General features: G+C 42.9%; 1 protein-coding gene across 9 annotated transcripts in view; it reads right to left on the bottom strand.

Moving 5' to 3' along the window:
• The window catches only part of csmd3b (CUB and Sushi multiple domains 3b), a 478,594-nt gene that overhangs the window by 115,688 nt on the left and 335,234 nt on the right, over positions 1–27,672 (bottom strand). For all 9 annotated transcript variants that reach the window (XM_078954985.1, XM_078954986.1, XM_078954981.1 and 6 more), the window contains 5 exons: positions 23,500–23,638; positions 22,888–23,075; positions 22,358–22,546; positions 1,881–1,997; positions 645–860 (listed from right to left, as the gene is read on the bottom strand). In XM_078954985.1, coding sequence (XP_078811111.1) covers positions 645–860; positions 1,881–1,997; positions 22,358–22,546; positions 22,888–23,075; positions 23,500–23,638 — 849 coding nt within the window. The remainder of the gene's footprint in view (positions 1–644; positions 861–1,880; positions 1,998–22,357; positions 22,547–22,887; positions 23,076–23,499; positions 23,639–27,672) is intronic.

The following is a 27,672-nucleotide window of genomic DNA, read 5'->3' as shown; positions in this document are numbered from 1 at the left end:
AGGTGAGCAACTGAAACCTCTTGTGACACAACATGCGCTTTGTTCGGGGTATCAGCTCGTGCCATATGAGAAGCTATAAAAAATCCCTCAGTGCAGACTCAGATTGAAGAGCTCCTTTACTCCAGAGTCACTGAGAGAGCATTGCAAGGGTAATTAGGCAGAGTATCTTTTTTTTTTCCCTGAGTGGCAGATGTACCCTTGAACTTCTCTTAACTCTGCCCCTCTGCATTTCCTCTGCTATAAAGTGTGATGGTGTGGTAACACAACACTTTTTCAGTTAAATAATTAATAGTGATGATTTATAGAAATGAGAAAGCTGCATTGCACAGCATTTTTGTTAGAGTAAATAGGTGCTGCATTTCAGTGCTGAGACAAAGTTAACTGCAGCTCAGAGAAGGGAGGGGTATACATAATCTCAGTTAGGTTTTTTGTTGTGAAATGAACATTTTGACATTTTGTACTTGAATTCAGTTGCATCATAATTCCTCTGTATTTTGCTCACTTTCACTTTTCATATTTCACCAAAATTATTGCATTTATTCAGAATTTGAAAAATAGGGGCAAACACAAATTCCAACCTAAATTAAAACATATTTAAGAAGTTAATATTATTTTAAGATTACGAGTTGAATTAATTATAATACCTGAGAAAGTTATGTTGAAGCCTTCATATGAAATGGAAAAGTCAGAGATGAATCGTAGTTGGGCTTTGAAGTTTCCATAGAGACCCGCATTGATGTTGCTAGGCAACTCATTGCCAGTCAGACGAGCCAGTGGTTGCAGGAAACTCCCGTTCTCAGTAACCAGGAGGTAGTCATGTTGGTCCTCCAGATGAAAAGAATGGAACTGAAACTGAACTCCTGGTTAGGAAACACACACACAGATATTTGAACATTTTTAAAATGTAAACTATGGGAAAGATTACTGTCAACATGAAATGTATGCTCATCAAAAAAGTTGTGGACACTTTCAAAAAAGTTACAAAGAAATATGAATACAACATTTAGCTTCACGTTTTATGTGTCCATTTTGGGTACCACTTTTCTTTTGTTTTTAAACGACTTCAGGCATGTATATCACGTCACGAAGGATGGATTCAATGCCAATCAGCAATAATACAACACAGTAACACAATGACACCACATTTGGGCTGTGTAAATAAAGCTAAAACAAAACAATCTTGCCATATGTGTGCAATAATTTTAGAAAAAGAAAGAAAGTTGGGTATTTTGATCCTTTTTTTATAAACCATGGTCGAGTGTTTGTAACTTTACCCCAAGTTAGCTTTCCTGTGTTTGTGTTTTTGTTTCAGTATCCTCTTATGTTCAACCTTTTTTAACAAACATGGACTTTTTTCTTACACCTAATAAGTGTGGTGACATGTCTCCTATTCCTTGTTATAGTATTTTCCACAATTTCTGGGTCTAAAAGGGTCTTCGGGTGCATTGTTTACTCAATCAACTGTTGTCACTTTGCAGAAACCAAAAGCCGTTGGAAAAGCAACTGTTTTTATCATCTGTTATTTATTGGGACAGAAATATAGTAACAAATGAATTTCCCAGCTGTGCCATCAATACAGTTCAATTCTATTTTAATTTAGTTAAATAAATGAGCCTTGGTACGCAAGCGCACTTTGTCGGATATATGCGATGGATATTTATGCCTGTGACTCTGTGACGTATTTTCGACAGTAATATTACGCCATAGTTAACTATGAAGAAAGTAACTTAACCTTAACTAAACCTTTTTTTACATGATAAAATGAAAAACTACAACAACAAAAAATTTCAGGTTGTGGCACCGTTGCTGCAGCTAAACCAGTGGGCTCACTGTGCCTATCGCTGTCTATTAAGCAGTGTGGATTTGTGTTTGTCGCTTGCCTTTCCCATGGCTGACTTCAACGGTCCAGGTACAGTTGAGAGATGAAGGGTAGCTGTCTGGATAGCCAGGGCTCAAGATAGTTCCCCACGGACCTCTAACATCCCCACCACACAGTGCTGTATAGATTAGGGCAGACAGCGAGGGAGACAGAGGCGGGAGGGAGAGAAAGAAAGATGAGCGGAGGCAGGCAGTGGCAGCAGAGAGAAGGGTCGGATCAGACTGTTGGAAGCTAAAACAAATAATGCTTCCCCGAGGACCTTAAATACCATTTCTATAACACAAATATACCAAACACATACACACCAATGCTTATAGAGGGTGGATAGAAACAAGGATAAAAAAATGAGATGCTCTAAAGAGCAGGCATGCTTTGTCCTTTAGATGCTAAACAGATTGTTTTGCATGAATTACAACGATAAACAGTACATTTTTATATATATTTATACTTGAAAATTGAAAGCTAAAAAGAAAGGATAAGTATAAAATTCCTAAAAAAATATAATTTTGATGTGTAGTATATGTTGTTGTCCTAAATGTTACGACAGCAGATAAAGCTGTGTTGGGTAAGTTCTCTTTTTTTCAAAGCTTTATGATCAAAAAAGCTAGTTTAAGACTTCTCTAAGCTCTTGTTTTGAATGAGAGAAATAATATATCAACTAAAAATTCCCAAAAAAAACCAAGGCTGGAAAAGTCTTAGAGATGGTTCTCTGGAACATCTGATGATCACTTTTTTTTTTTTTTTTTTCAAAATAGTACTGAGTAAAGATTACATAAAACCTCCAAAGACTTCATTTTCAATTTTGGTCAAAGGGTAAAATGAAAAAAAGTTTAAATATATAAACATTATCATGCAGAAAAGCAGCTGTGCTTATACAGATACGAGGTGTGAACACCATGGAAAAATGCCTGGTCCGTTCTATGCATTTTAATGCATGTGCACTTTATATAGAGGGGTGTTTCATTTCAGCATTCCTGAGTTGGTGTTATTCTACACTATGGTGGATAGGGTGTCAATTTTTCTTACAAGAGAGGTATAAAATGCCATGGCATTGCCTCAAAAGTGCATGAGTTGAAGGGCAGTAGGAAAGAAGTTTGTCAAGAAATTCTGCCAAACTTTCCTGAATATTTTTAAGGTATTCCTCAAGAGAAGAAAAGTACCCAATCCACCAACTGCATCCAAGATTAGAAGCGGGACAAACTTTATTTCACTCTTTTCAGTCTTACACTAACACGGTACAACATGGACGTTGGTCCAGCAGTTGGGCATCATTACCTTCAACCACTGTGGTTTGAGCAACAACAGAGTGAAAAATAAAAAGTTGGGATATTGTCTTCAAATAAAATACAAGAATAAACACAGAAACGAATACACCAATTAATAATAGATACAATTCTGTCAGGAGGCTCTTTACTTTGAGAGTGTAAGAGATCCCAAACACCACATTTTTGTCTCTTTATAGCTCTCACTTGTGCGGGCTTGTTCTTTATACCTTTTCTTTTTTGTTTTGTGTTTACCTTTTTCGTTATAGCACTAATACGATGCAGCAGAATTCCCATGGGCTGGATTTCCAATCTGGTGTTGGGACTTCATAAATCTTGACTAATTAAAATAATATGATCGATTTAACACATGACTCATTCTTTATTCATTACATTTGCAATTCATCAATACAATGAGACAACTATATGCCTAAAGGCCCACTCTGATCATCTTTTGATCAGCATTTCCAATGTTTGCTTTTTTAATGACAATTATGCCGTTTTTGGCCAAAATCAAAAAAATCTGTGTCGTTTTCTAGGACGAAGCTTCTGCAGAGCAGCAGGAGTTCATTAGAAATTCACCTCTAAGTAGTGGGCGGGACTGTTGGAGCAGAGTAAGACCGAATCCGAATTAATCCCCTACCCCCCTTTTTCCTATTGCTCTAATTAAAGGGGCATTTGGAACTTTGATGGTGTTCAAACTGAAATGGCAATTTAGAGCTAGATACCCCTTCGCCGGGAGGGTAATCCACGTCGCGCTGTGACGCGGAGGAGACACGCATTTCTTCACGTGGATGTCCTCTGAAGATCAGGTTTACATTTAAATGTAAGTAATGAATTTTTAGTTTTAGCGTGACTTTCAGAAAACTGATGCTATTGTCTATTTTCCGATTGTGGCAGGTACTCGGAAACGTAGAAAACCGGCAAATACTGATGACGACATCGAGTGGGAGTAATGTCAGAACAGGAAGACACTTTTCTTCCATTTCTGTCCTCTTGGAGGGATAAATGTAGGGGTAGGGAGAAGGCGGAGGGGAAGAATTTGGATTTGGGCAAAGTCTGCCCCCTTTTTCATCATCCATCTGTTTACACACCCTCCTAGCTTACAGCCACTCATAACCCCAACTTGACTACTGTTGTAACAAAAATGGCGAGCAATATTAGAGCTACCCAGTTGTACGGCTTTTAGCCGGATGTCGGCTCAGACGAAGAAAATAAAGACGCACATGGATCTAATCATCTACAAGTGGATACATTGGAATTGGAACACAAAGCTTGTGGCCTTTTCCAATTAGCATTTTTTGGTCTGGTCCTGATTCACAGCTATTTGAAAAAAAGAAACACTCAGAGATACAATTGTAAGCTTCATTTTCTTCACATACGTCCTCTTTCATCAGAACAATGCTGCAAGAGCATGTTAAAAACACAAAAAAATACAATTTTCATCGGAGTGGGTCTGTAAACTCAACCAAAATTGCAATTCAAAGTAAGGGGAAATATTCTGTTTGACTGCTTCATAATCTTTTCATTTAATGCCATATTACTTATGTAACCCAGGTGATGTCTACTGGCTTTGTTTTGCCTGCCTTGCCCCTGTATTTTTCTCCTTCCTGGTCACTCTGTATTTCCCGCGGCGGTGACGTCATTTGGTCACATGGGGCGGTCGGCCAATCACGAGCGTTTATTCCGTGACGTCACAGCATCACGTGACACGGCACAGCCAATCACGAACGCATATAAGGGTACAGGAAGTCAGCAGTGTTAGATGCAGTGGGAGGCCAGATGAGACAAGGCACAGGTATGATTTAAGTTAGTTTCCTACTTTACTGCTCTATTGTCACTGGATGTTTATTGTGATGCATGGTATGTCACAGGGGCCCTCTATCCAGTTCAAAACAAAGAGCAATTGGAAGTGATTTTTGGCGGAAATTGGTGAGTCAATAGTTTGTTATGCTAATGTAGCTTAGCCACTGTCACTCATTAACATGGAAGCTATTAGCATGGCTTCTCATCAAGCTTTCTGCCTGTTTCACCTAAACCTGAAAAGGGGTACGTACCCATATGTAAAGAATGTGTTGAATTAGTGATGTATTTACTATTGCTCATTTAATGTTTGGAATTGAATGTAGTGCAATACGTACTATATTTTTTATGAATTGTGTGCACACTGGATTATGTCAACTGGCAAGGAATGTGTTTTTTTCTCTGCTTGTTGATGTGAAGAAAACATAGATTTAATTGAGACTCTGGTCCCGTTACCCAGGCCAGGTCCATGATGGCGAGCTAGACCCTGGAACCTGAACCATCAGAAAAGCTGCATCCTCCCGCCAAGCCGGTAGGGGGCTCCTAGTAGCCCAGTTGAAAACAAAGACCTCTGACCCAGCTTATGCCCACACCATTGCTTTAATGAACTATATTCATACAAACTGAATTCACGCTTCCCAGTGCACTTACCTTCCTCTGAACTGTGGGCGAGTTGGTTTTTCTTTGTGTTTTTGTTTCTATGGTGCAACTAAAAGTTGCCGGACTCGAGGACATGCTACAACAGTCATGCCTTTGTAAATGTGAAACCCTTTTGAAGTACTTTTGTGTATATATCTGAATGGCCATTCATTGTTTCTCTTCATTATTGTCTATCACTGTAAATAAATTGCCCACACCAAACAACAACTTCAGTTTCCTGCCATTCCCTCCGAGAGTCGAATTTCAGTCTTCTGGTCATTAGCCCATTTAGTTCTTTTTCTTTTTTTTGTGTGTGACACAGTTGCTACATAAAACGTGGCGAGCTAGCTAGGAGGGTTATATGAGCGGAACTGATTGTTGTTGATGGTGAGTGACATTTTGTCTCAAACATGGAAGTTTTGGTGAAACACGGCATAAAGATCCCCAACTCTGTTTTGGTCAAACACACGGTGAACTCTGACTTGGATGAAGAAGTCGTTGAGTTTCTGAGCCAATATGGTAAAATTTCAAAAGTTGAAGTGATTACAGAGTCTGACTCGGTTTTTGCAGACACGATTATCGTTGAGTTTAATTCAGGAAGTGCGTTGATTGACTTAAGAGAGATTTTGCCATATACCTACATTTGTGGGAGTGAAAAGATTACATATGAAATTTGTGATCTGTCCTCTATGTGCTCAGAGCTTGAAGGGAAGGTTAAGACGCATACTTATCTGAGTGACCTGAGGAATCTGGCTAAAGTTACAGGACAGGACTACGCGGAGGTTCTTAAAGGGGTGATGTCTCTGCTGGGCCAGTCTATCACTGGGCTCAGTCAAACACCACCTGGGAAGCTCCATCCAGATACTAGTGACCAAGTGATGTCATCGCCTCCTCATGCTGCATCATCTTCAGAAATTCTCAACGCCACCACCCTCAGGCCACAGGCCGGAACAGCTGCAGAGGAGCAGGATGTGAAGAAGGAAACACCACAGAGCCATTCTGACCATAGTATGTCACCCAGAGCCCCACCAATCCCTGATCTGAATCCACCTAAGGTCCAACACTATGTGGTTGAGCATATAATGAAAAGCGATGAGAATGCTGCACATCTTTCTGCTGTGAGACTCCGTTCCTTCTCAGGCCGCACTCCAAGACCGCAACATGAAACAGATTATGAAACATGGCGCTCTAGTGTTGACCTGCTTCTTCAAGATCCTGCAGTTTCTGACTTGCAAAGATCCAGAAGAATTGTTGAAAGCCTTTTCCCACCAGCAGCAGATGTGGTGAAACACCTAAAGCCAGACACATTACCAAAGGTTTACTTGCAGATCCTGGACTCTGCTTATGGAACTGTTCAGGATGGAGATGAGCTTTATGCAAAGTTCATGGAGATGTTTCAAGACGCTGGTGAAAAGCCATCTGCATACTTGCAACGGCTGCAAATTGCACTAGTTTTGGCTTTGAAGAGGGGAGGAGTGAAAGCCAACGATGTGAACAGACACCTTCTAAACCAGTTTTGTCGTGGCTGCTGGGACAACAATCTAATCTCTGAATTGCAATTAAAACAACGCAAGTCTGACCCACCATCTTTCTCTGACTTCTTGTTGCTACTTCGAACTGAGGAAGACAGAGAAGCTTCTAAAGCTCAGCGTATGAAGCAGCACCTCGGTTCAAAAGCCAGAGCTGGGGTGCATGCCCAATATGCCTACACTTCTACTACAGAAGAATCAAAGGTTGATGCACTAACCAGCATCACACAGCAGCTCGCCCAGCAGCTAGCCGACATACAGAAACAGCTGAGGACCCTCACAGGTGGCCAGACAAGTCAGAAGCAGTCTGCCACGTACCAGTCTGTTCCTTCCAACAAGAACAGTAAACTGCCCCGCACTCTTCAAAAACCTTCATCTGCAGGACCAAAGCCAGGTTACTGCTACAACTGTGGAGAGGATGGACACATAAAGACAAACTGTAATAATGATCCGAATCCAACGCTTGTAGCTATGAAAAGGAAACGGTTCACAGAGAAACAGAAGTGGCAGCGAAAACCTCAAAGCAACTCGTCTTTAAACTAGAGCGAGTTCCTGTTGAGGGACGAACGGGAACTGCGGAGGACCAACTACGTCCCAACAAGCAGACAACAGTGAAATGCTGCACCGAGTCACATTCCATTCCAACTGAAAAAACTCATCTGCCAAGAGGATTGATTGGATCCCGATGCACAGGCCAAGTCATCATTGCTGGTATGAATTTTCAGTGTTTATTAGACACTGGCTCACAAGTCACAACAGTACCTGTATCTATCTACAATAAATATTTTTCAAATCAATCTGTGAAACCACTGCATGAACTGCTACAGGTTGAAGGAGCCGCCGGACAAGAAGTACCATATCTAGGATACATTGAGATGACAGTTACCTTTCCAAAGGACTTCATTGGTGCAGATGTTGATGTATACACCCTTGCTTTGATCATCCCAGATGTCAGGCCGGATATCCACTCCCAGATCCTGATAGGGATGAACACCCTGGAGCCGCTTTACGAGCAGCATCTGAAAAGTGAGTGTTCCAGCTACAAACCTTCTCAGCATGGCTACAAAGCAGTGCTTCAGTTGCTTCAGCTCCGACATCAGCAAACTCAGGGGACAAGCAAAGACTTGGTGAGGTTGGCCAGTAAAACACCTGTTTCAGTTCCAGCTGGCCACGCCATGGTTGTTGAGGGTTCTATCCATGCCTGTCCACCACCAGCTGGCAAGCGTGCCCTGCTAGAACAACCAACCACGCCGCTACCTGGAGGACTCTGTGTGAAGAACTGCCTGGTAACACTGCCAAGTCAGTCACCCTACAAGCTCCCAATCATTGTTGCCAATGAATCAGAAAAGCCGATCAAACTTATGCCACTGACCATCATTGCAGATCTCACCATATCTCCACAGATCCTGTCTCAGCGTGTTTCCATCAGTGGACACCAGAAACCTGATGCCAAGCTGGATTTTGATTTTGGAGATTCTCCAATACCCGCTGAGTGGAAAGCCAGAGTCACCTCTAAACTGAAACAGATTCCTGAAGTATTCTCTCTTCACGACCTCGACTATGGACGAACAGACAAAGTCAAACATCACATCCGCCTTCACGATGAGACTCCATTTAAACATCGAGCTAGGCCGATCCATCCTCGTGACATTGAAGCTGTCCGCGACCATCTGCGTGACTTGTTGGAGGCAGGAGTAATTAGAGAATCGGAATCCCCCTTTTCTTCACCAATCGTGGTTGTCCGGAAGAAGAACGGGGATGTAAGGCTGTGTATTGACTATCGTAAGCTGAATCTCCACACTATCAAAGATGCTTACGCACTCCCAAACTTGGAGGAGTCATTCTCAGCACTTACAGGTTCCCGCTGGTTTAGTGTCCTTGACCTTAAGTCAGGATACTATCAAATTGAAATGGCAGAAGAGGACAAACCAAAGACTGCGTTCGTGACCCCACTGGGCTTTTGGGAGTTCAACCGGATGCCACAAGGTGTAACCAATGCGCCAAGCACGTTTCAGCGGCTCATGGAGAGATGTATGGGAGATCTACACCTGAAAGAGGTCCTTGTCTTCTTGGACGATCTCATCATATTCTCCAACACCCTGGAAGAACATGAAGACCGTCTGATCAGAGTACTCCACCGTCTGAAAGACTACGGCCTGAAGTTAGCACCCGAGAAATGCAAACTGTTTCAGACATCCGTGCGCTATCTCGGCCATATTGTCTCCGAGCAGGGTGTGGAGACGGACCCGGAAAAGATAAGTGCTCTCAAATCCTGGCCAGTTCCGCAGACACTGAAGGAATTGCGGTCTTTTCTGGGATTTGCTGGTTATTACCGCAGATTCATCCATGGCTATGCTGCTATCGCTAAGCCTCTGAACGACCTGACTAGGGGTTACGGCTCAAAGCGCCGTCAACCTAAGAAGCCAGCCCCCATGCCCAGTCACGACGCTAAACAGCCGTTTAATGAACGTTGGACATCAGATTGCCAGCATGCCTTTGAGATGCTGATTGATCGACTCACAACAGCCCCAGTACTCGGATTTGCTAACCCAAAGAAATCTTACATCCTGCATACTGATGCTAGCACCATAGGCCTTGGAGCTGCATTGTATCAAGAGCAAGATGGAAAGTTGCGTGTCATAGCGTATGCCAGTCGGGGACTGTCTGCAAGTGAATCCAGATATCCAGCACACAAACTGGAGTTCCTGGCGTTAAAGTGGAGCGTCACTGAAAAATTTCACGATTATTTATATGGCTCCAGTTTCACAGTAATTACAGACAATAACCCACTGACCTACATTTTGACATCTGCCAAGCTCGATGCTGCCAGTCATAGATGGCTTGCTGCACTATCTACATACGATTTCAAACTCCAGTACCGGGCGGGACATCGAAATCAAGATGCTGATTCACTCTCCCGAAGGCCCCATCATCAACCAACTGATGCCCATGGTCTGAAGGAGTGGGACTTGGTCAATCAGTTCACCCGTGACCATGTTGAGCCAGGCACTGCAGTTCAGCTCGATCCAGACGCTGTGGCCGCCATTTGTCACTGTGGTCTGTTGAGAGACTGTCCAGAGAACTGCATTACCTTGGTTGAGTCACTGAGCATGTCCATCACAGCTATTCCCAACAGCTATGTGGACGAGTCTCACCAAGGGCTGCCAGTCGTTCCCTCAATGTCTCCCATCGATCTTCGGGAAAAGCAAAGAGAAGACCCCAGCATACGAGAAGTGATTTACCAACTCGAGACTGGTGAAAAGATTTCCCCCACTGTTCGACAAGAATTGCCTGATATTCCTCTGTTGCTGAGAGAGTGGAACAGACTTGAACTTAAAGATAACATTCTGTACAGGAGACGGCAGGATGGGGAGCACATCTTGTCTCAGCTAGTGCTGCCAGAAAAGTTACGATCTATGGTCCTCACCAGCCTCCACAACGATATGGGACATCTGGGAGTCGAAAGGACCCTTGACCTAGTGAGATCACGTTTCTTCTGGCCACGAATGGCAGCCGACGTGGAGCAGAAGATAAAGACCTGCGACCGCTGCATTCGGCGGAAGGCACTGCCAGAACGAGCTGCACCTCTGGTAAATATCGAAACCAGCCGACCACTAGAACTGTTGTGCATGGACTTCCTGACGCTTGAGCCTGATCAAAGCAACACAAAAGACATTTTAGTCCTCACAGATCATTTTACGAAGTACGCCGTGGCCATTCCAACTGCCAATCAAAAGGCCAAGACCGTCGCTAAATGTCTGTGGGAGAACTTCATTGTGCACTATGGCATCCCTGAGCGTCTGCACACAGATCAAGGCCCAGACTTTGAGTCTAACCTCATCAAAGAACTTTGTGTCATCGCTGGTATTGAGAAAACCCGGACCACGCCATACCATCCTCGTGGGAATCCTGTTGAAAGATTCAATCGCACATTGCTAAGCATGCTTGGTACCTTGGAGCCCGAACAGAAGAGGAGATGGAAGGAGTATGTAAAGCCGCTGGTGCATGCCTACAATTGTACCAGAAATGAGGTAACTGGCTACACTCCATATGAACTCATGTTTGGTCGTTCTCCGAGGCTGCCTGTTGACCTAGCCTTCGGCCTTCCGGTTCGAGACAAACCATCAATCTCACATTCTCAATATGTGCAGAACCTTCGCTCTCGACTGGAGGAAAGCTACCAGCTAGCTTCCAAACATGCAGCAAAATCAGCTGAAAGGAACAAGAAATGCTTTGACCGACGGGTCAGACCATCTGTCCTGGAAGAAGGAGATAGAGTTCTTGTCCGGAATGTACGCCTTCGAGGGAAACACAAGATAGAGGACAAATGGGAGAGAGACATTTATGTTGTAGTGAATCGTGCTGGAGATCTCCCTGTCTACACTGTGCGACCTGAAGCAGATTCATCAGGGCGAACCAGAACTTTACACAGGGATCTCCTACTGCCATGCGGGTTTTTACCTGAGAGTAAAGAGCCGGACCTGCTACCTGCAACCATTGTACTCCGTCCTCAGACTCGGAGTCAGGGGCAGCCAGTTGTGGCTACAGAGGAGTGTTTGAGTGATGAAGAGGAGTTGAGGTTTCCTCATCTGTCGATTTCACAGCCCGTGAAGTTCCATGACAAAGGCACTCTTCCGGTTACGTCTACAACTGGCCACAGCTCAGTACCTGAAGCTACCTTGCCTGAAAGGGACTTGCCTATTAGAGAGTCCAACGGGGAGTCTGATGCTGATCGTCCATCTTCACCCAGTGGAATGGAGCAGGAGGCTGTCTCTCAAGGACTTGGGGAAGAACTGGGACCGGGTGAATACTTACCAGAGGTTCCTATTGTTCCTGAGATAAAGCAGTCTTTAGGTGATGGTTGCCCAGCAGAGGCATCACCCAGTGCGGCAACACCAGTACCTATTCCTGCTGAGGCTCCCGCCTCTGTTTCAGATGTTGAACGTGGGGATGCTGTTGAGCCTGATTTATCCATTCGTCGTTCCGCGAGAAACAGACACCCGCCTAACCGTTTACAGTACTCCGCTTTAGGTCAGCCGCTAATCTCTGTAGTACAAACTCTTTTCCATAGCCTAGCCGATGCCTGCGGTGGAGCTTTTGGCGCCCCGGCATCTAGTCGGATGTACCGTGTCGATGTAGTTTGACATGCACCGGAGTTGCATTGTTTTGAGAGGGGAGGGTGTAACCCAGGTGATGTCTACTGGCTTTGTTTTGCCTGCCTTGCCCCTGTATTTTTCTCCTTCCTGGTCACTCTGTATTTCCCGCGGCGGTGACGTCATTTGGTCACATGGGGCGGTCGGCCAATCACGAGCGTTTATTCCGTGACGTCACAGCATCACGTGACACGGCACAGCCAATCACGAACGCATATAAGGGTACAGGAAGTCAGCAGTGTTAGATGCAGTGGGAGGCCAGATGAGACAAGGCACAGGTATGATTTAAGTTAGTTTCCTACTTTACTGCTCTATTGTCACTGGATGTTTATTGTGATGCATGGTATGTCACAGGGGCCCTCTATCCAGTTCAAAACAAAGAGCAATTGGAAGTGATTTTTGGCGGAAATTGGTGAGTCAATAGTTTGTTATGCTAATGTAGCTTAGCCACTGTCACTCATTAACATGGAAGCTATTAGCATGGCTTCTCATCAAGCTTTCTGCCTGTTTCACCTAAACCTGAAAAGGGGTACGTACCCATATGTAAAGAATGTGTTGAATTAGTGATGTATTTACTATTGCTCATTTAATGTTTGGAATTGAATGTAGTGCAATACGTACTATATTTTTTATGAATTGTGTGCACACTGGATTATGTCAACTGGCAAGGAATGTGTTTTTTTCTCTGCTTGTTGATGTGAAGAAAACATAGATTTAATTGAGACTCTGGTCCCGTTACCCAGGCCAGGTCCATGATGGCGAGCTAGACCCTGGAACCTGAACCATCAGAAAAGCTGCATCCTCCCGCCAAGCCGGTAGGGGGCTCCTAGTAGCCCAGTTGAAAACAAAGACCTCTGACCCAGCTTATGCCCACACCATTGCTTTAATGAACTATATTCATACAAACTGAATTCACGCTTCCCAGTGCACTTACCTTCCTCTGAACTGTGGGCGAGTTGGTTTTTCTTTGTGTTTTTGTTTCTATGGTGCAACTAAAAGTTGCCGGACTCGAGGACATGCTACAACAGTCATGCCTTTGTAAATGTGAAACCCTTTTGAAGTACTTTTGTGTATATATCTGAATGGCCATTCATTGTTTCTCTTCATTATTGTCTATCACTGTAAATAAATTGCCCACACCAAACAACAACTTCAGTTTCCTGCCATTCCCTCCGAGAGTCGAATTTCAGTCTTCTGGTCATTAGCCCATTTAGTTCTTTTTCTTTTTTTTGTGTGTGACACAGTTGCTACATAAAACGTGGCGAGCTAGCTAGGAGCTTTCCTCCAGTCGAGAGCGAAGGTCCTGCACATATTGAGAATGAGAATGTGAGATTGATGGTTTGTCTCGAACCGGAAGGCCGAAGGCTAGGTCAACAGGCAGCCTCGGAGAACGACCAAACATGAGTTCATATGGAGTGTAGCCAGTTACCTCATTTCTGGTACAATTGTAGGCATGCACCAGCGGCTTTACATACTCCTTCCATCTCCTCTTCTGTTCGGGCTCCAAGGTACCAAGCATGCTTAGCAATGTGCGATTGAATCTTTCAACAGGATTCCCACGAGGATGGTATGGCGTGGTCCGGGTTTTCTCAATACCAGCGATGACACAAAGTTCTTTGATGAGGTTAGACTCAAAGTCTGGGCCTTGATCTGTGTGCAGACGCTCAGGGATGCCATAGTGCACAATGAAGTTCTCCCACAGACATTTAGCGACGGTCTTGGCCTTTTGATTGGCAGTTGGAATGGCCACGGCGTACTTCGTAAAATGATCTGTGAGGACTAAAATGTCTTTTGTGTTGCTTTGATCAGGCTCAAGCGTCAGGAAGTCCATGCACAACAGTTCTAGTGGTCGGCTGGTTTCGATATTTACCAGAGGTGCAGCTCGTTCTGGCAGTGCCTTCCGCCGAATGCAGCGGTCGCAGGTCTTTATCTTCTGCTCCACGTCGGCTGCCATTCGTGGCCAGAAGAAACGTGATCTCACTAGGTCAAGGGTCCTTTCGACTCCCAGATGTCCCATATCGTTGTGGAGGCTGGTGAGGACCATAGATCGTAACTTTTCTGGCAGCACTAGCTGAGACAAGATGTGCTCCCCATCCTGCCGTCTCCTGTACAGAATGTTATCTTTAAGTTCAAGTCTGTTCCACTCTCTCAGCAACAGAGGAATATCAGGCAATTCTTGTCGAACAGTGGGGGAAATCTTTTCACCAGTCTCGAGTTGGTAAATCACTTCTCGTATGCTGGGGTCTTCTCTTTGCTTTTCCCGAAGATCGATGGGAGACATTGAGGGAACGACTGGCAGCCCTTGGTGAGACTCGTCCACATAGCTGTTGGGAATAGCTGTGATGGACATGCTCAGTGACTCAACCAAGGTAATGCAGTTCTCTGGACAGTCTCTCAACAGACCACAGTGACAAATGGCGGCCACAGCGTCTGGATCGAGCTGAACTGCAGTGCCTGGCTCAACATGGTCACGGGTGAACTGATTGACCAAGTCCCACTCCTTCAGACCATGGGCATCAGTTGGTTGATGATGGGGCCTTCGGGAGAGTGAATCAGCATCTTGATTTCGATGTCCCGCCCGGTACTGGAGTTTGAAATCGTATGTAGATAGTGCAGCAAGCCATCTATGACTGGCAGCATCGAGCTTGGCAGATGTCAAAATGTAGGTCAGTGGGTTATTGTCTGTAATTACTGTGAAACTGGAGCCATATAAATAATCGTGAAATTTTTCAGTGACGCTCCACTTTAACGCCAGGAACTCCAGTTTGTGTGCTGGATATCTGGATTCACTTGCAGACAGTCCCCGACTGGCATACGCTATGACACGCAACTTTCCATCTTGCTCTTGATACAATGCAGCTCCAAGGCCTATGGTGCTAGCATCAGTATGCAGGATGTAAGATTTCTTTGGGTTAGCAAATCCGAGTACTGGGGCTGTTGTGAGTCGATCAATCAGCATCTCAAAGGCATGCTGGCAATCTGATGTCCAACGTTCATTAAACGGCTGTTTAGCGTCGTGACTGGGCATGGGGGCTGGCTTCTTAGGTTGACGGCGCTTTGAGCCGTAACCCCTAGTCAGGTCGTTCAGAGGCTTAGCGATAGCAGCATAGCCATGGATGAATCTGCGGTAATAACCAGCAAATCCCAGAAAAGACCGCAATTCCTTCAGTGTCTGCGGAACTGGCCAGGATTTGAGAGCACTTATCTTTTCCGGGTCCGTCTCCACACCCTGCTCGGAGACAATATGGCCGAGATAGCGCACGGATGTCTGAAACAGTTTGCATTTCTCGGGTGCTAACTTCAGGCCGTAGTCTTTCAGACGGTGGAGTACTCTGATCAGACGGTCTTCATGTTCTTCCAGGGTGTTGGAGAATATGATGAGATCGTCCAAGAAGACAAGGACCTCTTTCAGGTGTAGATCTCCCATACATCTCTCCATGAGCCGCTGAAACGTGCTTGGCGCATTGGTTACACCTTGTGGCATCCGGTTGAACTCCCAAAAGCCCAGTGGGGTCACGAACGCAGTCTTTGGTTTGTCCTCTTCTGCCATTTCAATTTGATAGTATCCTGACTTAAGGTCAAGGACACTAAACCAGCGGGAACCTGTAAGTGCTGAGAATGACTCCTCCAAGTTTGGGAGTGCGTAAGCATCTTTGATAGTGTGGAGATTCAGCTTACGATAGTCAATACACAGCCTTACATCCCCGTTCTTCTTCCGGACAACCACGATTGGTGAAGAAAAGGGGGATTCCGATTCTCTAATTACTCCTGCCTCCAACAAGTCACGCAGATGGTCGCGGACAGCTTCAATGTCACGAGGATGGATCGGCCTAGCTCGATGTTTAAATGGAGTCTCATCGTGAAGGCGGATGTGATGTTTGACTTTGTCTGTTCGTCCATAGTCGAGGTCGTGAAGAGAGAATACTTCAGGAATCTGTTTCAGTTTAGAGGTGACTCTGGCTTTCCACTCAGCGGGTATTGGAGAATCTCCAAAATCAAAATCCAGCTTGGCATCAGGTTTCTGGTGTCCACTGATGGAAACACGCTGAGACAGGATCTGTGGAGATATGGTGAGATCTGCAATGATGGTCAGTGGCATAAGTTTGATCGGCTTTTCTGATTCATTGGCAACAATGATTGGGAGCTTGTAGGGTGACTGACTTGGCAGTGTTACCAGGCAGTTCTTCACACAGAGTCCTCCAGGTAGCGGCGTGGTTGGTTGTTCTAGCAGGGCACGCTTGCCAGCTGGTGGTGGACAGGCATGGATAGAACCCTCAACAACCATGGCGTGGCCAGCTGGAACTGAAACAGGTGTTTTACTGGCCAACCTCACCAAGTCTTTGCTTGTCCCCTGAGTTTGCTGATGTCGGAGCTGAAGCAACTGAAGCACTGCTTTGTAGCCATGCTGAGAAGGTTTGTAGCTGGAACACTCACTTTTCAGATGCTGCTCGTAAAGCGGCTCCAGGGTGTTCATCCCTATCAGGATCTGGGAGTGGATATCCGGCCTGACATCTGGGATGATCAAAGCAAGGGTGTATACATCAACATCTGCACCAATGAAGTCCTTTGGAAAGGTAACTGTCATCTCAATGTATCCTAGATATGGTACTTCTTGTCCGGCGGCTCCTTCAACCTGTAGCAGTTCATGCAGTGGTTTCACAGATTGATTTGAAAAATATTTATTGTAGATAGATACAGGTACTGTTGTGACTTGTGAGCCAGTGTCTAATAAACACTGAAAATTCATACCAGCAATGATGACTTGGCCTGTGCATCGGGATCCAATCAATCCTCTTGGCAGATGAGTTTTTTCAGTTGGAATGGAATGTGACTCGGTGCAGCATTTCACTGTTGTCTGCTTGTTGGGACGTAGTTGGTCCTCCGCAGTTCCCGTTCGTCCCTCAACAGGAACTCGCTCTAGTTTAAAGACGAGTTGCTTTGAGGTTTTCGCTGCCACTTCTGTTTCTCTGTGAACCGTTTCCTTTTCATAGCTACAAGCGTTGGATTCGGATCATTATTACAGTTTGTCTTTATGTGTCCATCCTCTCCACAGTTGTAGCAGTAACCTGGCTTTGGTCCTGCAGATGAAGGTTTTTGAAGAGTGCGGGGCAGTTTACTGTTCTTGTTGGAAGGAACAGACTGGTACGTGGCAGACTGCTTCTGACTTGTCTGGCCACCTGTGAGGGTCCTCAGCTGTTTCTGTATGTCGGCTAGCTGCTGGGCGAGCTGCTGTGTGATGCTGGTTAGTGCATCAACCTTTGATTCTTCTGTAGTAGAAGTGTAGGCATATTGGGCATGCACCCCAGCTCTGGCTTTTGAACCGAGGTGCTGCTTCATACGCTGAGCTTTAGAAGCTTCTCTGTCTTCCTCAGTTCGAAGTAGCAACAAGAAGTCAGAGAAAGATGGTGGGTCAGACTTGCGTTGTTTTAATTGCAATTCAGAGATTAGATTGTTGTCCCAGCAGCCACGACAAAACTGGTTTAGAAGGTGTCTGTTCACATCGTTGGCTTTCACTCCTCCCCTCTTCAAAGCCAAAACTAGTGCAATTTGCAGCCGTTGCAAGTATGCAGATGGCTTTTCACCAGCGTCTTGAAACATCTCCATGAACTTTGCATAAAGCTCATCTCCATCCTGAACAGTTCCATAAGCAGAGTCCAGGATCTGCAAGTAAACCTTTGGTAATGTGTCTGGCTTTAGGTGTTTCACCACATCTGCTGCTGGTGGGAAAAGGCTTTCAACAATTCTTCTGGATCTTTGCAAGTCAGAAACTGCAGGATCTTGAAGAAGCAGGTCAACACTAGAGCGCCATGTTTCATAATCTGTTTCATGTTGCGGTCTTGGAGTGCGGCCTGAGAAGGAACGGAGTCTCACAGCAGAAAGATGTGCAGCATTCTCATCGCTTTTCATTATATGCTCAACCACATAGTGTTGGACCTTAGGTGGATTCAGATCAGGGATTGGTGGGGCTCTGGGTGACATACTATGGTCAGAATGGCTCTGTGGTGTTTCCTTCTTCACATCCTGCTCCTCTGCAGCTGTTCCGGCCTGTGGCCTGAGGGTGGTGGCGTTGAGAATTTCTGAAGATGATGCAGCATGAGGAGGCGATGACATCACTTGGTCACTAGTATCTGGATGGAGCTTCCCAGGTGGTGTTTGACTGAGCCCAGTGATAGACTGGCCCAGCAGAGACATCACCCCTTTAAGAACCTCCGCGTAGTCCTGTCCTGTAACTTTAGCCAGATTCCTCAGGTCACTCAGATAAGTATGCGTCTTAACCTTCCCTTCAAGCTCTGAGCACATAGAGGACAGATCACAAATTTCATATGTAATCTTTTCACTCCCACAAATGTAGGTATATGGCAAAATCTCTCTTAAGTCAATCAACGCACTTCCTGAATTAAACTCAACGATAATCGTGTCTGCAAAAACCGAGTCAGACTCTGTAATCACTTCAACTTTTGAAATTTTACCATATTGGCTCAGAAACTCAACGACTTCTTCATCCAAGTCAGAGTTCACCGTGTGTTTGACCAAAACAGAGTTGGGGATCTTTATGCCGTGTTTCACCAAAACTTCCATGTTTGAGACAAAATGTCACTCACCATCAACAACAATCAGTTCCGCTCATATAACCCTCCTAGCTAGCTCGCCACGTTTTATGTAGCAACTGTGTCACACACAAAAAAAAGAAAAAGAACTAAATGGGCTAATGACCAGAAGACTGAAATTCGACTCTCGGAGGGAATGGCAGGAAACTGAAGTTGTTGTTTGGTGTGGGCAATTTATTTACAGTGATAGACAATAATGAAGAGAAACAATGAATGGCCATTCAGATATATACACAAAAGTACTTCAAAAGGGTTTCACATTTACAAAGGCATGACTGTTGTAGCATGTCCTCGAGTCCGGCAACTTTTAGTTGCACCATAGAAACAAAAACACAAAGAAAAACCAACTCGCCCACAGTTCAGAGGAAGGTAAGTGCACTGGGAAGCGTGAATTCAGTTTGTATGAATATAGTTCATTAAAGCAATGGTGTGGGCATAAGCTGGGTCAGAGGTCTTTGTTTTCAACTGGGCTACTAGGAGCCCCCTACCGGCTTGGCGGGAGGATGCAGCTTTTCTGATGGTTCAGGTTCCAGGGTCTAGCTCGCCATCATGGACCTGGCCAATTTCCGCCAAAAATCACTTCCAATTGCTCTTTGTTTTGAACTGGATAGAGGGCCCCTGTGCCTTGTCTCATCTGGCCTCCCACTGCATCTAACACTGCTGACTTCCTGTACCCTTATATGCGTTCGTGATTGGCTGTGCCGTGTCACGTGATGCTGTGACGTCACGGAATAAACGCTCGTGATTGGCCGACCGCCCCATGTGACCAAATGACGTCACCGCCGCGGGAAATACAGAGTGACCAGGAAGGAGAAAAATACAGGGGCAAGGCAGGCAAAACAAAGCCAGTAGACATCACCTGGGTTACACCTTCACCATCAAATCTAGTTACATAGCTTACTTTCATCTCTGCAAATGTAAATCATGAACAACATTTCCTTCAGGCAAAGTGTTTCAAGCCGCTGACTTTGGTCATGTCTCGCTTGAATTCGATATGTAGCAGCTGTCAATAAAGCTAGTTGTCCTTTTTTTTTTTTTCCTGAGCCACAGCAGAAAATAGATCACATATTTCTATGGGAATATCTGTGTATGTGTGTCTAAACAGAATATAATAGCATGCACCATAGAAATTCAAGGCAGCGTGCTTGATGTTTATATGCTGAAACTGTTTCCTCAGGGAAAAATACTTGCCATTCCACAGAGGGCGTGATTCAGAAATGCTTCACAAGTGAATGAACCAATGAGCCAAACTAAGTGAGCCACTACAAAACTAATGCTGCAGTACTGCCTCTCCCCTCCCTGCCACCTTTCCCGTGACATGTTGATTGGACTGAGAGAGACAGCAAGACGAGAGACAGGTACCCCACCCTCCCACCCCCACCCTCTTGTGAGCCCCCAAGCTCCTGATTTGAGAGAGAAGAGAGAGGAGGTGACAGCCAAACACAGAGTCTCGTCAACCTTACCTCAAACCTTCCTGTGTTGGTAGTTCACAGGAGAGAGGAGGTGACAGGAGGCATATGGAGAAAGGCACCAAAGGCACACGTGGATGTATACAGAGCGCGCGCACACACAAAACACACGCCGTGTTGCCCACAGATCTCTAATCTTCCCCTCGAATCATAGCGCATCAGCCACAGAAGCCTTCACTGCAAATCTTCCCCATCTGTTAGTGTGTGTGGGTCCATGTGTGCGTGCATGTCTCTGATTCAACCGGTGGTTTTGCCGCAGAGCAACACGTGACTTAACTCCCAGTACAACGTTGGTGGCTTATCGTTTCATCTTGTGTCTAATAAAAAAAACAAGATGATTTCTTTGATTTTAATTATGTCAAACATTTTTGAAAAGCTTCTTTGCAATAGTCTAATAATAATCTTTTACTCCTTTAAACCATTTGCTGTGTCATCGTTTTTACAAAAGCAAAGCAGTTTTTTCTTTTTCATCTCAAACTCTTCAGTGTTTGTTTTTAGTAGGGGTAAAACGAATGAGGTCAGTGAATCGGATCGTTTAAAATGAACCATATCGTATCACCAAACACAAATAATGAAATAGGTCTATTTCTGGTTAGGATGAATCTTTACACCCCTAATTTATAGGTACAAGGACTACTAAAGTTTTACATACTCTGTTTTGGAAGCTTTTAGTAGTTTTCTGAAATAATTGAGCATTACAAGGTGTAATACCACAGTGGAATAAAAGATGTCATCAAATACGGGGTATTGGGGGACATGACTTCAATCTTATATTGTTATCACATTCAAAATAAACGAGAACCTTAAATAAAAAATAAATAGAAAACATCTGAAAACTACTGCAGGTAAAAAGAATAATCACATTCTATTAGTTTCAGATGACTCTCCTGTAAATGTCTTGCGTAGAGTGATCGTGGTCTGTTGATGCCAGTCTAGTTTTGGCTCAGCTGGAACTCCTAGATACCAAAAATGAACCAAACACTAGAGTAGTGTTACTTAAAGAAATGCAAAAACGTAGGTAGAGATGGGGGAGTTGAATAGCTACTAATAAGGTATTAGAGATCTAAAAAAACCTCATGCCCCTGCTGGTGTAAATCTAATATGTGATCTACTATTTTTCTCCTCTCATTTCCACTTTTTCTGGTCTTCTCAGTTCAGTCAAACTAAAAAAAGACTAGAAAAACAGGCGTGCTACAAGATGCTACATGAACTTGGACCATCCAATGAAAGAAGTGAATCATCAAATTCTTCATCTTTCAAACCATTTACTGCATATGAAAACTGGACTAAGTGACTCCTCCCTCCTGGCGTTTCAAACAGGAAGTACCTGCTGGCTCCACTTCTAAAGAAAACTAAACAGCTATTACCCAGTCATTCTATTTGCCTGGATAATTATTCTCGCTCTTTTTTTAAAGACATTTTTGCTAATTCAGATTTTTTCCCCACACTTTTTTTTCTGTAGTGCAAGTTATTGAAGTTACATACTGGCCAACCAAGTTGCGGGATGTTTATCATTACGGTCAGGTTCAGATGTAATACAAATCTAGAAGGGGCGGGGCCTGTCCACACACACACTCAAATGTTATAAACATACCTGTTGGCTCCAAAAATGTCAAGATTTACACAATACAATTATTCTTCACACACGCATACTTATGCCTTCAGACCAACTAGTGTGAAATATTTCATTCAATCACGCAAAATATTAGTGCAAAGGTGAGCTAACACCTGTGCTCGAGTGAGTGTTCATGTTCTTCTAAAATGTAAACAAATGACAACGGAATTGACTGTTTTTTGTTCTGACATAAGTCATTTTCTATGGGGGACGTCACACTAACTCGGTCCAGTTCTCATTTACAGTCAGTGGTTCCAACGTTGTTCGAAGCAACTTTACTAATGAACCTTTCTGGATAGAATTTCATCAATGCTTAGGTATTAGTGCAGTAAATAATGTCAATCATTTTTTAAATACATTTTTAACGACATGCATAATGGTATAAATGTCAAAGGTTTACCATCGCATGTGGGTAACGGGTGGCTCCACCAATGGTTCTTTTCACACACCAAAGGCTCCTCGTGGCTTAGTCTGTAGCCTGAATCACAGCCAAATGACACTGTTGATCCAATAGAAAAATCCTGTCCATACCGAATACCATTGACAGGTATACCAGGGTCCAGACAGGAGTAGCTGTCAACCATAACGCCTGAAAAACAGAAAAGACAAAGTTTAGCAGATCTAAAACATGTTTGCAGCGTTAAATTCACAGAAAAATGTTGTTCAATCATTTTATTTTTCTGCAAGTAATGACCTAACTTCTTTAGTTTGGCTTGCTGTTGACTTTCTGTTGGGCTATTAGTTTAATACTTTCACAACAACCCCACCTACCCAGAGCGTAATCAGAGACATACTGTGTGCCAAGCTCTTCCAAAAATACACAATTTTCCTTATACACTGAGTGCACACATATTTTTCAAATATGGATAAGGACAGACACAGCACACAATATGTTAGCAGGCAGCTTTGCTCTATTTGTTTACAACTTACTTTCATAGAGTATTTTAAAGCCAGCGTTGGATCGGCTGTTATCGGTGGTAAACAGCAGGTAAAGGAAATTGCTGGTGCTGAACAGAAACTGGGGCACCTGGGTGCCATTGAAGGAACCAATCAGAGGAGATAAGAGGTTTGGCCCGTCGTGGATCTCGAGGAAGTCATAACCCAACTCTGTTTGGAACCTGTGAGAAGAGATTATCAGAGTATCGTATTAGCTTGATCCAGACTTTTTATGATCTTTCAACCTTTAAACAATTTTATTTTTCTTTCTTTCCATTGAAATAAATCTGAAAACAATATTTGAACTGATATAAATCGATTCAAAGAAAAGAAAATCATGTCTATTGCCAGATTACTATAAATCTCAGAGATCACAAAGCATATGCATTAAAATGATGCATTCACGCTTGATCCATGAAAATTGTAACTTTAAATCTTAGTTATATGGCCGATAAAATTTGAATTTCTTAATATTCTGGAATCCAAGACAGAGACTTTTGTGATACACATTACTTGCAGTTGATTAATGCTTTGACTCATCGATTTTTTTCTTCTTCTTTTTTTTAATTAAAAGTTAATTTTTACCATAAATAAAAGATTTCACACCTGTCAAATGTAACTTTGATGGAGCGCCCAGGCTCTGCTTCAATCACCCATTCACAGTTGAGAGAATCTTTGTAGTATCCAGGCCATCCAGGAGAAAGAATCACTCCAGTCTGGGCTGAGTAGTGGCCTCCACATGGTGCTGAAGAACATAGGGGGAAAAAACAAGGAAGTTAGAGTGTGAAATAGAGAAGAACCACAGATAACAGGGTCTATGTATGTATTTTTGACACTAATAAGACAATTGTGATTGATGATAAAGAAATTTGAGTGTCGGAAATACGATTAGTTTGTGTAATATTTGAAAAATGAAGTCGGGTGAAACATACACTGTTAATTACATAAATTCTTCATCCTTCCATACTTGATCTTTTGTGTTGAGGTGTGGGAGTAACAGAAAAAATGACGGTAAACTCTGTTTTTCTCCGAAAAAACCACAAGATCAATGATCAGAGCATCTTACACGGAGCTGACTAACTTACTGTTTAAAAAATTCAAATTATTCAAATTTAAAGACTTAGTTGATTTCAAAATAATTAAAATCCTGGTCAAAAGAGCATTCAAAGGTTCTTCCTATTCAGAGACAATAAATACAGTCCAAGGAGATTATATGAACTAATGCTAAGCTTCACTATATCTCCACAAGAAATAACATGCAGGGAAAACATTAAAAAAATGTCAAAGCAATTATAAAAGGTGATATAATAAATAGTTTTTTTTTTTTTTTTTTTTTAACTTGTCCTGTCCAACAGCTAGGCAGACAGATGAGAGCTGAGGGCCTCTTGTGTTGGACATATTTTACTTTAACAAGACAAACCAAAGGTATGACTGAATAAACCCCTTTTGTAATTGAGGCCAAACTTTATTAATTTCAATCATGTTTGAAAATCTTTGGTGTTGGACCGGACGGAAAAGGAAAGAGGGTTTTTTTTTTCTTTTGACAATTAATTGATTATTTTCTGTTAATGTGTTTATTTCCTTTACTTCTGTAAAAAATACTATTTGCATAAATTCAAGTTTGGACTGAAACAGAAAAAGAGGGATTAGGCTAACCCTTTAACCCATAAGCTGTTAAACTTCCTCCAAAGCCCTTTTGAAACTTTTGTATTTTGTCATTCCTCATTATACTGTTTATAATGTGTATTTTTTACTTTATAAGTTTGAAATGTAGCGTGTTTAGGTATGATGTTCACTTCTGTGTCATTGCTTGGAAATAGAAACCTACAGTAACTACTTTCCAGTAACTGGCTTCTGGGGTTGTTTTTTTTACACGTCAAATAAGTTCTGCATTAAAAATGACTCATTTGAAGTTTTGTTTCTGAAAACAGGATAAACTCAAGCTTCTTAATCCATTTTCTTAGTTTACTTCCTTGTAAGTCTCTACTGATTCTAATCTGAAGCATAGGGTAACAGAATGTTCACCAGGGTGAACATTCTGTTACCCTATGCTTCAGATTAGAATCAGTAGAGACTTAGGGTGAACAGGGTGAACATCTGTTCCACGTATGAAATTTCTTCTTTCATGATACATGCGTGATTTATGTAATTCATAGGTGTTTCTTGCGTTCGTCATTCGTCGATGTGCGCAGATGTCCGTCAAGGGTTTCAGCCGACGGGTCTTCACGTGAATTCGGTTTTGAGCTGTTCAAAGTTTATAGTAATGATCATATAAATCATACACAATTGTGTGGGACTTTTGTGGGACGCAAACACATATTTTTGGTTTTCTGCGACCGTTCCACAGATGTTGAAAAGATTTTTCACATATCTACCACAGATGAATAACTGTTATGTTGCGTATACGGCGCACATATCACGTTCAAATGACACAATTCATGCACCAATCACTCATCAATTACATATAAACAGCACAATAATACCACACGGTTCATGTTCTACGTTGGTTTACGTGTTCTTTGCGTGGCTTATTCATAATTCTTCCTGTCATGGTTTGAGTTTGCTCTGTCTTGGTTTTTGCTTTAGTTCTTGTTCTGTCTTGTTTGGTTCTGTTTCCTGTTTTATTTTGAAAGGGTTCCTGTCTTGTCATTACTTGAGTTGTACTTCCTTGGTCCTCATCTGCCCTGATCGTGTTCACCTGTGTCTTGTCTGCCCTGTCTGTATATAAGTCTTGTCTCTGCCTTCCTCCTGTGCTGGTCCTTTAGCTTCTTGTCACAGTGTTAACGTATCTTGTCATAGCGTCTTTGTGTCCATGTTTCTAGCCACATTCATGCCATGTTCCATGTTTCTCGCCACGCCACAGTAAGCTTTGTTTTGTTTTTGATTCCTGCTCTGCAGCGCCTTTCGTTTGTTTACCATTAAATCCTCTAGTCCTGACACCGTTTGCCTCCCGCCTCTGCGTCTGGGTCCCACTGGCTCTCGAGCCCCCTCACCGTGACACTTCCGTTAATTTAACTTGGTTCTTTTGTGATACATCTATGAAAGTTTTACATAAAGACCACTTCTTCTCATTTTTTCATGTCTATTCATGTATGACCAATTTTCATCCATGCAATATTCACAAAACGTATGTTGTGACTGTGTGAAATGGCCTTTAGGTTTGGGAAAAACAATAAGAAAAACCTAATTGATGCTACAGTTTAATGTCAATCTTGACATTATTCCTTTGTTTTTTGACTACATCCACTCCAGTTGATTGAATACTTGGACCATTTATTGGAATTTAAAAAATCAAATAATCTTCTTACTAGAACTGAATTCTTATCATTTATTTATTCTTTCAAAAACACAGAAAAGATCTATAGAGTCTTGTTTTGAGGTTTCATATTTGTGAATGTAAACTCTCCAGACTTTCGTTTACGTTTTCATGTTACTTGTGACCTCTACCCAACCACCCGTCTCGCAGGCGGCTAAGGCTATTCTTTAACTTGCATGTTGTTTTGGCTGCAGGGACTCATGTTAAAAATGGTATAAAACCACCTGGTCCAAGCTGTATTTTATGGGTTATATGAGTGAAGGTTGACTCTTGACTGGCTCCGTGCATTGGTGGATCTGTTATTTATCATACCAGCTCCTTAGGTCAGCTCTCTTCTTGAATCTCAAGGACAACACACAACACTAAAAAATAAAAACACCATGTTGCCCACAGGGGACAAGGACCTAAATGACCCTCACAATGTCTGGTTGGGTCGGGCTCACAGGTGACTGAACATCTTCCAAATGTGAGTGCTTCAACAACTTGTGCTCCTCACTAGTCAGGTAAAAATGGAGAATAACAAAACTACTCAAGAACTAAGAGAAACTAAGTGCTTTTAAACGGACGGACTCTACTTCCCTCCAAAAAATTAAATTATTCTTTTTACCTTATTTATATTGCTTCGTCTATGAAGCTCCATTAACCCAATGAAAGGTCTATGTAAAAGCCCATAAATGTGGGTTACATGCTTCAAAAACTCATAATAACATGAAGCTAACATGCAAGTTTCTATGAACGTTTTCGGGGTAAACGTACAAAACGTACAAATCCGGTCCATCTTTGATCAATCAGGGATTTGGATCAGATGTGATATATGAATGGCATTCCCTTTCATTCAAAGAAGTGCCAAACATTTGAAAGTTGATCATGGAGGAGAAATTATTAAATGTGGTTTGTGTTCGGCTGGAATCCTATGACACCAAGCCTTTTTATATCGGAATAAAGCGTGAAAGCCTGAAACAAGTTTGGGGAATTTTCAGTTTCAACATTTTGCACCAAGCCTCGTTCACCTGTAGGTGGTGGACATGCGCTAGTAAACAGTAGAAAATTAAAAAGAAGAAGAAGTCCATCCCCCGCTTGTCCAGTGTGAACACCATGGACTAAATGCACTTTCAAGAAAGCCCGTTTAGGAGGATTACAGGTTCAGTTCCCGCCTTTGTCGATGTGTTCTTGGGCAAGACACTGAACTCCACATTACCTCTGGTGGTTATAGGTTAGCACCTCTACTAGGCTGCCAAGCACCATCAGTGTGTGGATGTGTGTGCATGGCTGAATGGGACTGTGACTATTAAGTACAAGACTTTTGTTTTTTGGAAAATTTATATTTTTACAAAAAAAAAAAAATCAAAAAAAAAATCAATATTTTCTATTTTATTATAATTAAAAGAAAACATTAGCCAGGAACAGTTTTGTAGTCTTCCCCTTTGAAATGGGACCTCATTTAACAGAGTTTGAAGTAAATT

Source organism: Oryzias latipes, chromosome 11, assembly GCF_053564925.1.
Source record: "Oryzias latipes strain Hd-rR chromosome 11, Olatipes_Hd-rR_3.1".
In the NCBI taxonomy this organism is placed as follows: Eukaryota; Metazoa; Chordata; class Actinopteri; order Beloniformes; family Adrianichthyidae; genus Oryzias; species Oryzias latipes.
Note: the sequence above shows the minus strand (reverse complement) of the source record. Positions and strands in the feature narration are given on the sequence as shown.